General features: G+C 41.0%; 1 protein-coding gene across 1 annotated transcript in view; it reads left to right on the forward strand.

Annotated features, from left to right (window-relative positions):
• The window catches only part of LOC136337810 (broad substrate specificity ATP-binding cassette transporter ABCG2-like), a 44583-nt gene extending 33646 nt beyond the window's left edge, over window positions 1-10937 (forward strand). The window contains exons 10-15 of the mRNA XM_066279638.1: window positions 768-857; window positions 1880-2004; window positions 2859-3013; window positions 6355-6444; window positions 8355-8437; window positions 10675-10937. Of these exons, the coding sequence (XP_066135735.1) occupies window positions 768-857; window positions 1880-2004; window positions 2859-3013; window positions 6355-6444; window positions 8355-8437; window positions 10675-10822 (691 nt within the window). The 3' untranslated portion in view covers window positions 10823-10937. The remainder of the gene's footprint in view (window positions 1-767; window positions 858-1879; window positions 2005-2858; window positions 3014-6354; window positions 6445-8354; window positions 8438-10674) is intronic.
• The last annotated feature ends 1076 nt before the right edge of the window (window positions 10938-12013 follow it).

Genomic DNA, 12013 nt, shown 5'->3' on the forward strand with positions numbered 1-12013 from the left:
GTGTGATGAACGTATATAATGAGGTGTCCATACAGGTTCTCTTCACTTTTTCATTTTGCCTCCTCAGGTTTTAGTTGCTTCTTCACTCAACTTTAACTAAATGGCTAGGACTGGTCAAACTTTTGTAGGTTATATTTGACTGTGTTTCTATTTATATATTAGGAATGGAACTTGTCTTTTTGTTAGTTAAAATTCAAGGTTATAATCTTTTTGTGATTCATGTAATTGTCATCTTGGCTGCTATAACACAGAACCACAGACTAGATGGCTTAAACAACTAATTTATTTCTTACAATTCTGGAGATTTGGGGGCCAGCATGGCCAGTTTCTGATGAGGGCCCTCTTCTGGATTGCTGCCTTTTGGCTAAGTCCTTGCGTGTCAGAGAAAGCTCTGATGTCTCTTCCTTTAATTCCGGGGATACTAATTCTCTCATGAGCCCCTCCAGCCCTATGACCTCATCTAAACTTAAATTGGCTTCCAAAGATGCCACCTCCAATTACCATCACATTGAGAGTTAATGCTTCAACATAGGATATGAGGAAGACAGCATTTAATCCATGGTAACCCTGACTGTGCATTTCTAACTGTGCTATATGGAGTCCTGGACAGCTCTGTGGAGATGCCAGACTCACGCTTCCCTTTCCTCACTGTTTTAACCTGAACAGTCGCGTAACGGTTAGCATTAGAGGAAACTGGTTTATGGGTAGGAAATTGATCTGAGAATGTTTAATTGACTGGTGGTTTTGTTCTCCTTCTTTCATTACAGAGCTGGAGTGCTCTTCTTCCTGACAGACAAACAGTGTTTCACTAGTATGGCCTTCCTGGAACTCTTTGTGGCTGAGAAGAAGCTCTTTATGTGAGGATGTCTCTGTTCTGGAGAGGGGGCTGCCAATGTCAGGGCTGAGGGTCAAACTGGTCACATAGGGAACTGGGCCACTGATTGGTTCCTGGGGATTACCAGTGTTCACTGAGAAAACACAGCCAGGAGCTGGAAGGAACTCATGAGCATGTGGGGCCTGAGTCCAAGGGGAAAAGGAGTTTCCAGACTAGGGCATAGCTGCAAATGCTACAGACAGTGTGAGCAACAGAGGCTGAAAGGGTCTTTCGTTTGAGCTAATAAGAAGTCATGATGACCTTCACAAGAAAAGTCTGAAGGGCTTGGTGGAGAGAAAGTACTGGGTTAAACAGTAAATGGAAGGTGGGAGGTAACGTTGACAAAGAATGTTGACAAGCTTAGCCCTCAGTGGATGGAGCATGGGAAGAGCCAGGAGAAAGCTTGAAGTTAAGTGAGGGCTGGTTTGTTTCCCATGTTCTATAATGTTGGAAGAGATCTGCCTGTATTTACCTGCTTGCGGAAAGGAATCATTAGAGAGGGAAAGAATGAAGATATTGGTGGAAGAGGGATCAAGGTCGTCCGTCACTGGGGAAGAGATAGGTTTTGGTAGCTGACAGCAATAGAGGGAGGTACACTACGATTGGGAGGGATGATCATTGAAGGAAGAAAGTGCCATGTCTTCCTTCATCACGAGAATAGAGAAGTGAAAAGGGGGTTAGTGATCTGATGCTAGCCTGGGGGGCGTGGAGAATAGTGCTTTATAATCAGAAGTAGGAAGGAAGCAAAGCTGTGTGCCCACTGAGATCAACTACAGAAGTACTGCCTTGCAAAGGAATCCAGGGTTTGAGAAAGGAAGGAGATGCAGAATGGGTTTACCTGGAGTGGAGGCTCTGAGGGCAAATTGGGCAGCAGTAGGAGGGACTTCTTTAATGAGAAGAGGGGTCATTGTCTAGAGCTCCTGGGGAATAATATCTTTACAGCAAGTGGTTTAATCATCTCGTCTCTGCCTTCTTAAATGCATGGTATGAATTTTTGTTTTTTAGACATGAACATATCAGTGGATACTACAGAGTGTCATCTTATTTCTTTGGGAAACTGTTAGCTGATGTACTACCCATAAGGACGATAGAAAGTATTATATTTACTTGTATAACATACTTCTTGCTAGGTAAGCAATAAGACAGAAAGTATGTGTGTGTAGTCGCTGATGTGAGGGGAAGCTAGTTGCTTTTTGCAGGCATGTTTTTGGTTCCACAGCTAAAATAAGCCTCAAGATAAGGGAGAGTCTATCTATTGTGCACATTCTGAAACAACTTTTCTGAGGACATTCTTGTCAAGACTTTATCAAAAACTGTATACCCAAGGTTGCTGGCTCAAGCCCGCTGAATGCCCGTGGTCAAGGCACATATGAGAAAGCAATCAATGAACAACTAAGGTGTTGCAACAAAAAACTGGTGATTGATACTTCTCATCTCTCTCCGTTCCTGTCTGTCTGTCCCTATCTATCCCTCTCTGACTCTGTCTCTGAAAAAAATGTTTGAGACTATGTAGGAGGAGCTAGAGCTGTGATATTTATTACCTATTTATATTCTTGTGTGTGGGGGGGTACTGAAAGATTAAAAATTGGGGACATACTGGTTTAACAAAAATACTTGTTCTATACATGTAGACAGAGTCATGTACACATTGTGTTTAGGCTCCAATCCAGGCTCATTGCTTTGGAATTTCCGTGTATTTCACTGATATACACACACAAGGATAACTCTGTCCTAGGTACTCAGGATTGTTAATTACACAAGAAGCACAGGTGTTAAGATGATAAATTGCTCATACACTATTTTAAAAAAGAAAACTGAATGATAATTTAATAGTCATAGGGGTGGAACATGTTACTGATGAGCTGGGGTGGTTGGATATTTTGATATTCATTCCTCAAAATACTGTAAGGTTATTTGCACAACAAACCATCCCAAATAGATGGAGAACTACACAGTTGGATAAAAACCCTCTTTTTTTCCTAAGGATTGAAACCAACGGTGGAAGCCTTCTTAATCATGTTGCTTACTCTTCTGGCAGTGGCTTATGCGGCCAGTTCTATGGCGCTGGCCATAGCAGCAGGTCAGAGTGTGGTAGCTATAGCAACACTTATCATGAATATCTTCTTGGCATTTATGATGGTGAGTAGGAACTGTGCTCCTCTTAGAAGTAATATTTTCCCCTCGTTCTCTCTAGCAAGAATGTACCAGCTTTTTCTCAACTGCATCCAGCTTTTGTGTTTTTTTTTTTTTTTTACTACTGTTCTAATATAGTTACAACAATTTCTTTAATGTTAATTTTACTGATTTTAGAGAGAGGAAGGGAGTGAAAGAGAGACAGGAAAACTGATCTGTTCTTGTGTGCGCCCTGACTGGGGATTGAGCTGGCAACTTTTGCGCTTCCAGATGATGCTCTAATCAACCGAGCTATCCTGCCAGGGCAAGTTACTAAGACTTTAGTTAACATGTTGTTACAAGTGAGAGTTGAAAAGATGCTTCTTGGTGACTTGATGAATGGTAACTTAAAAACAAATATTTCAATTGGAAGATTCCCTCATAATGACAGGTTAATTGCCTGACTTCTGCGCTGGTGTTAGAGAACTGATGGCTTATTTACCCAGCGGCTAAGATGGTTTGCTTGGATCAACTATTTTCCAAGGGAAAAGCTGGGCTCCATGAGCCCTAGCTGGTGGCACAGTGGATAGAGCACTGCATCAGAATGCCGAGGATTCTGGTTGGAGCATAGGGCCACCGGTTTTATCCTGAAGGTGCTGACTCGACCCCGAGGTTTGAGCCTGCTCAGGGCACATTTGAGAAGTAATTAATGGCACAACTAGAGTGGAACAATGAGTTAATGCTTTCCCCTCTTCATGAGGAAACGAGCAGTTTGTGGCATGCAAGGTCTACCCCCGGTCACTCCTGTACTCTAGCAGGAGTGTTCTTAATACACTGAACAATGCCAAAGTCTATATAGTACTAAGTTCCTTTCTAAATGCCCTAAATTTTTTTTATTATTATTGTTATTTATTAACATCAGCGAGAGGAAGGGAGAGAGAGAATGACAAGAACTTTGACCTGTTCCTGTATGTAACCTGATCTGGGATCAAACCAGCAGCCTCTGCACTTTGGGACAATGTTCTGACCAACTGATCTATCTGGCCAGAGCTTGACCTTAATTTTTTTTCTTTTTGTATTTTTCTGAAGTGAGAAATGGTGGGGGTGGGGGCAAACAGACTCCCACATGAGCCTGACCAGGATCCATCTGGCATGCCCACTAGGGGGAGATGCTCTGCCCATCTGGGCATTGCTCTGATGCAACCTGAGCCATTCTAGTGCTTGAGGCAGAGGCCATGGAGCCATCCTCAGCACCTGGGCCAACTTTGCTCCAATGGAGCCTTGGCTGTGGGAGGGGAAGAGAGAGAGAGAAAGGGGAGGGGGAGGGGTGGAGAAGCAGATGGGCGCTTCTCCTGTGTGCCCTGACCAGGATTTGAACCTGGGACTTCCACATGCCAGGTCGATGCTCTACCGCTGAGCCAACTGGCCAGGGCCGACCTTAAACTTTTTTTTTTAATTTTTATTTATTTATTTATTCATTTTAGAGAGGAGAGAGAAGGGAGGAGGAGCTGGAAGCATCAACTCCCATATGTGCCTTGACCAGGCAAGCCCAGGGTTTCGAACCGGCGACCTCAGCATTCCAGGTCGACGCTTTATCCACTGCGCCACCACAGGTCAGGCCCGACCTTAAATTTTTAACTGACATACATGATGAACATATGAAGGGCACCAGTTATATATTTCCCCATACTACATCAAGTTAACAGGAATGCTTAGCCTATTTACTTAATACACCTGTCTTTTCTGCTAGAGTAGGAGTAGATGTCTTTTAAATTTGGTAATTAGTGCTGACCTGTGGTGGCGCAGTAGATAAAATGTCGACCTGGCCTGACCTGTGGTGGCGCAGTGGATAAAGTGTTGACCCGGAATGCTGAGGTCGTCAGTCCAAAACCCTGGGCTTGCCTGGTCAAGGCACATATGGGAGTTGATGCTTCTTGCTCCTCCCCCTGTTCTCTCTCTATCTCTCCCTCTCTCTCTCTCTTTCCCCTCTCTCTCTAATAAAAATGAATAAATAAAATCTAAAAAAGTAAATAAAAAAATAAATTAAAAAAAATGTCGACCTGGGATGCTGAGGTTGCTGGTTTGAAACCCTGGCTCACCTGGTCGAGGCACACATAGGGTCCTGATGCTTCCTGATCCTCCTCTCCTCTCTCTCCCTCTCTCTCAAAATGAATAAGTAAAAAAATCATAAATAAATAAATTTGGTAATTAGCCCAAACTCTTGCCAAAGTTTATATTTTCATTTCTAAACTTGAAAATCATCAACCTAAATATAATTAAAAACTGGTAAATCTTGTATATATTTTTAGTCATTCAATAAACAAAATGTCCTTCACTATATAAAATATTTTGTTGATATGTTGAATTCTTTGATTTATTATTTATTTATGGATTATTACACACTTTTTTTAAGCAAAAGAGAGACAGAGACACAGATAGGAAGGGAGAGAGATGAGAAACATCAGCTTGTAGTTGCGGCACTCCTGGTTGTTCATTTATTGCTTCTCAGACGTGCCTTCACCAGGGGGCTCTAGCAGAGCCAGAGAACCCTCACTCAAGCTGGTGACCCCACACTCAAGCTAGCGACCTTGGGGTTTGAACCTGGGTCCTCAGCATCCCAGGTCAATGCTCTATCCACTGCACCAGCACCTGGTCAAGCTATGTGAAAAAATTTTAAAACCACTCATAAAACTGTACTTTATTGAGAGATGTTATATTTATAATTAGCACTTGACTCCATCAAGATGAAAAATATGTATTTATACCAGCATCACTGCCGTTGTTATTCCTCTTCTTATATGGCAAGTGCCAGGTAGAAGTTTTGTTGATTATATTTTATGCTGCACTTTACATTATGCTGTACTTGTTCTAGGCTTTGGATTATTTTAAGAATGCATTCTGAACCCCCATATTATTCCTAAAGTCATACAGAGATAGAATGCAAACCCTTGTAAATAACAACACTTGCTGTGTTGTGGAAGTATAGAGGGGTATGAGGTGCTCAGGTCATGTTCTGGTGTGTCTGTTCATGGGAATGTGTAGTGGTTGTATCATTAGAACAGTCAGGACTATGGACCTTCCATTGTGTGCAGTTACAAAGTAAAAGCCTTGACAATTAAGGATCTTCTAATTAAATGAAATATAGATGGATTGCTGTTATTCCTTTAAAACCATAAATAGCCTTAGTTGTAGAGAAATAAACAAGCAAGGAGAATATGGTAAGCATTTGGAGTAGTGGAAGGAATTTCAAGAAAGAATTGTCCTTAGCAGAAATGTTTACAAAGTTGTAGGGGACTTAGAGGGTGATCTCCAGAGTGTATCATGGAATCACTCCACCAGTTCTGACTGTTGGTATTTGCTTTTTGTAGATTTTTGCAGGGCTGTTGGTCAATCTCAGAACAATTGGGCCTTGGATCTCGTGGCTTGAGTACTTCAGCATTGCTCTATATGGCAATGTGGTAAGTTTTCCTTTTCTGTCCCTGCGGCTAGTTCACTGTTCCCAAGCCAAGAAAAACCAAAATGGAGCCTGAGTATCTCAGGTCCCCAGACAAGAGCTGCGGAGGTCTCCCAAGAATTTCCTTTCAGGAGCAGTGAAGGAGTTTCCTGTTAAGCCTTGGGTCACCATCATGATTACTTGGTTTTCCCCAGTTGTTCGAGGGAGGTGAAGGTTGGGGAGATAACTCTTAATGAGGGAGAAATAGTGACTAAATGATGTTAAAAAGAAAAAGTGCAGTAGTTCCTCGCCATATCACAGTTCAATTTTCATGATCTCACTGTATCACAGATTTTTAAATTGTGTATATCTAATTTTGTATCATGGATTTTTCGCTATGTCATGGGATTTTGTAGGATATAGGTATTTTTATATATTTTAAATATTTTTTGTTGTAAAATAAGCAAAATAAGTGTGGGAAAGGTTTATAAGAGTGTGGGAGGGTTTATAAAGCCATAGAATATATATAAATAATAAAACAAATATAAGCCAGGTGTATTAAGTAAATATAAATTATATATATTGTATAAATATATAAAAATAAAATTAGGGTTGCTACTTTGCGGATTTTTACCTATCTTAGGTTAAGGAACCTAACCCCAGTGAATGACAAGGGACCACTGTAGTTGTGTTTCAGTTGTTTAAGTAAGGAAATAATACTTAAGAGGATGGGATCCTAGAATTTTTTTTTTTTTTTTTTTTTTTGGCGCACATGTGAAAAAGACAGACAGACAGGTAGGGAGAGATGAGAAGCATCAACTCTGGCACCTTAGTTCATTGATGCTTCTCATATGTGCCTTGACTGGAAGGCCCTAGCCGAGCCAGTGACCCGTTGCTCAAGTCAGTGACCATAGGGTCATGTCAATGATCCATGCTCAAGCTGGTGACCAGGCGCTCAAGCTGATGAGCCTGAGCTCAACCTGGTGATATTAGGGTTTTGAACCTAGGTCCTCAGCATCCCAGGCTGACACTCTTATTTTGCCACTGCCTGGTCAGGTTAGAATATGTGTTTTATATTGAAAGGGAAGTTAGAAGAAAAATGAAGACTATTTAATATTCACAGCTACTAGTGGCTATAGATTCTAATCAATTCCAATGCAAACAATGTCTTATGAAGTGTTTCTAACTCCCAAAAGATTATTACAGAATTAAACAACTTCCATGAAATATCATCATACCCCCTTTTTTTGTATTTTTCTAGAGTGAGAAGTGGGGAGGCAGAGAGACAGACTCACACATGCGTTATACCAGAATCCACTCGGCATTCCCACTAGGGGGCAATCTTCTGCCCATCTGGGGCATTGCTCTGTTGCAACCAGAGCCATTCTACCACCTGAGGCAGAGGCCATGGAGCCATCCTCAGTGCACGGGCCAACTTTTGCTCCAATGGAAACTTGGCTAACAAAGGGGAAAAGAGATAGAGAGAAAGGAGAGGGGATGGGTGGAGAAGCAAATGGGCACTTCTCCTGTGTGCCCTGACTGGGAATCAAACCTGGGACTGCCACACAGCAGGCCAATGCTCTACCACTGAGCCAACCAGCCAGGGCATCATATCCTTTTAATCACAGTGTTTATGAGGCTATAACATTGGGGAGAAAAGGAAGAATGTGCTGGGGAGTAATATAACCAGTCGTCTCCCCATTTAGCCAAATATCTTATTTCCTTTGTATTAGAAGTCCGAATCCTAACCTGAGGCCTCTTGATTGTCAGGAGCAATATTTTAGTTGCTCTGGTATGACAGACTGTTGCTGTGAAGCTTGGTGGGTTTTCAGAAATAACAATGAAGATGAAACTAAGAGGATATAATTGTGATAATTCTTTGGAATGTGTTTGAAATTAAAAAGCTAACTTTCCTAATCCTCCCTTGTGTTATAGGCTTTGGAGCATAATGAATTTTTGGGACAAAACTTCTGCCCGGGACTCAATGTAACAGCAAACAATACCTGTAGCTTTGCAATGTAAGTTTGCATTCACTGTTGAAATGGGTTTGCTCACTGTGTGGTGTGATATAGAAAGGCTAATGGGCTTAGCTGGTATGAGTCCTTTCAGGGACACCGACTTTCTGAGCCTAAATTTCCTTATTTGTAAAATGAGTTGTCCACTAATGCATATGAAAGTAGGGTACAAGTCCTAGATATTCTACTGTAGTCAAAATTGTGTTTAAATTGGAGAAATGTTTCTTTTCTTTCTTTCTTTTTTCTTTAATTTCCATTGATTTTAAAGAGACAGACAGAGAAGCTGCTTTGATATTTTTGCAAAGTTAGAGAGTATCTGCACTGTGTGCGTTATGTAAAGTGTAGGGTGCATACATTTACGGCTTCCTGAGAGCCCACCCCACAGCCAGTCGGATGAGCTGAAAGGGCAGCAGCAGTGGGAAAGCTGGGAACGGTTTCCTGCATGGTCCTGGCACTTATCTCTTCCTCCTGCATTGAGGAGACGTCATGGCATCAAAGTCTGCACAGCTTTCGTTTTAGTTTTTTAAAATGACTTGGAAGGAATACTAGGTATCAAAGAATGTTTCCCCTGGAGAAACAAACACATATTTCAATAAACTGAGAAGAAAATCCCATTTTGTTGAGTAACGTCAATGAAACAGAAATGCAGACTTTTAATAAAATTAAGATGCTGTTTTAAAAATTGACACTGTCCTTTTTGATGATTTTTGATAATGGTTTGATTTTTGATACATAAACTAATAAAAGAAAGGAAAATGCTTATGACACTTCAAGTAGAACAGAATATGACAATTCAAGTGGAACAGAAATAATTCTGAATAAAACACAAACTGCTATTTTGAAATACAGTTGGCTCTTGAACAATACGTTTGAAATGTGTGGGTCTGCTATATGTAAATGATTTTCAATAAATACTGCACATGCATTTTTTCCTTATGATTTTATTTTTTTAAATTTTTTTATTGATTTGAGAGAGAGCAAGAGAGAATGAAGGGGGTCATCAACTCGTTTTACTTTAGTTGTTCCCTTTAGTTGTATGCTCACTGATTACTTCTCCTATGTACCCTAACAGGGAGGTCGAACTCACAACCTCCAGCATGCCAGAATAACACTTCATCCACTGAGCAACCTGGCTGGGGCCCCTTATTATTTTCTTAATATTTTGTATTTTCCAGCTTATTTTATTGCAAGAATAACATATATAATATATACAACATACAAAATGTGTTAACTGACTGTTATGTTATCAGTAAGGCTTCTTTGGGTCAACAGTGGTCTATTGTTAGTTAAATTTTGGCAGGAGTCAAAAGTTATAGATTTTTGGATTGTGTGTGATGGTCAGCTACTTTAACCACTGCATTGTTCAAGGGTCAGCTGTGTTCTCAGGGCACCTCTATGAAGAGCGTTGTTTATCCTGCCCACTCAACTCTCTTTTGATCTAGGTATTAAATTATTTGGGGAAGAGATAAATTTCAAGAGCAATACAAAAATGGTACCAGACAAGCGGCTGTGCCAGTTGTCTTTAGTACCAGGTGCTGATCTCCCCGTGGCAGGGCTCCTCCATCCTGTGCTTCTCCAGCTCCCAGCAAGGCCTCTCCCTGACACCTGGGCCACCTGGTGAGGTCTTGTAGCCGAGCACCGGCCGTGCCCATTCCAGTCTCAGTGCAGGAGCTGACCAAGGGCAGTTGTCAGGAAGTCCTGCCACCTCTTTCCTGGTTTTAGAATTCTTAGTCTGCATTCTTTTGTGTGGCTGGCTGTGGGTAAAGAGTTCTATAAAGAACTTGGGTCATATTTGTAAGGGTCTTAGATGTCATCTGGTAAAGCTGAGGTTTTCCTCTTCAAGAGTAAGTGAACATTTACTTGATAAACATTTCTGCCTTTTGGAGAAAGTAGTTTCATAGATTTGGAACCAAATGAATCTGGAGAGGGTAGCAACTTAGTTCAAAGTGTGAGTCTGAGCTTGGTCAAATTCCTTAAATATTAATCTTGTCGTCTTTTAAATGCATATAATATCCACCCCCATTGAGTTGTATGAAGATTAACTAAACTGCTACATGTAGGTTGCTTAAAATGGTGTCTAGCAGAATTGTAAGTACTCGTTGGCTTTTACCTATTATATATGAAAATATAATTATTTCCAACTCAGTGACCTATAGGCTTCTATAAAAACAGCAAATATATTGAGTCAAATTGGACAGATGCTGAGAATTAAGTCGTATTCTTTTTCTGTTGAATTTCAGATGTACTGGAGAAGACTTCTTGATAAGCCAGGGTGTTGACCTCTCATCTTGGGGCCTGTGGAAGAATCATGTAGCCCTGGCTTGTATAACTGTTTTCTTCCTTACAATTGCCTACCTAAAATTGTTATTTCTTAAAAAATTTTCTTAGCCTGACCTGTGGTGGCCCAGTGGATAAGGCATTGGCCTAGAATGCTGAGTCACTGGCTCGAGCCTCTGGGCTTGCCTGGTCAAGGCACATATGAGAAGCAACTATGAGTTGATGCTTCCTACTCTTCCTCACCCCACCTTTCTCTCTCCTTTAAAAATAAATAAAATCTCAATTTTTTTCTTAAATCTCTTTCTAATTTACATGATTTATCAATACATACAAGGAGCATCTTGATGCAAGTGTCCAATTAAGTTATTTTGTTGTTCTTTTCATTTGCCATCATACAATTGTCCAGTGACAATTATTCTCAACATAACCTTCACTGAAATCACAACGAGGTCCTGGCCAGTTGGCTATGTGGTAGAGTGTCAGCCAGGCATGTGGAAGTGTCGGTTAAGATTCTGGGTCAGGGAACACAAAAGAACTGCCCATCTGCTTCTCTACCCTTCCTCCTCTCTTTTCTCTCTCTTCCCTTCCCACAGCCATGGCTTGAATGGTTTGAGCAAGTTGGCTCTGGACACTGAGGATGGCTCCATGGCCTCTGCCTCAGGCACTAAAATAGCTCAGTTGCTGAGCAATGGAGCAGTGGCCCCAAATGGGTAGAGCATTACATGGTAGGGGGATTGCTGGGTAGATCCCAGTTGGGCACATGCAGAAGTCTGTCTCTCTGCCTCCCCCCCACTTAAAAAAAATCACAATGATCTGAATAATGAAAAAACCCAAGGCATATACTAGTGATATTATGTACTTTTTATTAGATCTAGTCAGACAGTACATACATGAGAGAAATCTAGTTTAACTATTTGACCTAAAAAAGTATTGAATTGGCAACGGGGGTGGGTGGAGGGGGGATGGGGTGAAGAAGGAGAGAGGGCGTGGGGAGAGGAGGGGCACAAATAAAACCAGATAGAAGGTGACAAGATAATTTGACTTTGGGGGAGGGGTATACAGCACAATCAAATGTCAAAATAATCTGGAGATGTTTTCTCTCAACATGTACCCTGATTTATCAATGTCACTGCATTAAATTTAATAAAAAAAAAAGTTGAATTCTAGAAACTTGTGACAAGTCACTAGCATCTGTTAGCAGTTTGTACATCTTTAAGCTGAATACTTGTCAGTTGTTCATCAGCTCAGTATAATAAGAATGTATGATATGCCATTATTAAATAAATAACAAATGTATTGGTG

Source organism: Saccopteryx bilineata, chromosome 5 (assembly GCF_036850765.1).
Source record: "Saccopteryx bilineata isolate mSacBil1 chromosome 5, mSacBil1_pri_phased_curated, whole genome shotgun sequence".
NCBI lineage: Eukaryota > Metazoa > Chordata > Mammalia > Chiroptera > Emballonuridae > Saccopteryx > Saccopteryx bilineata.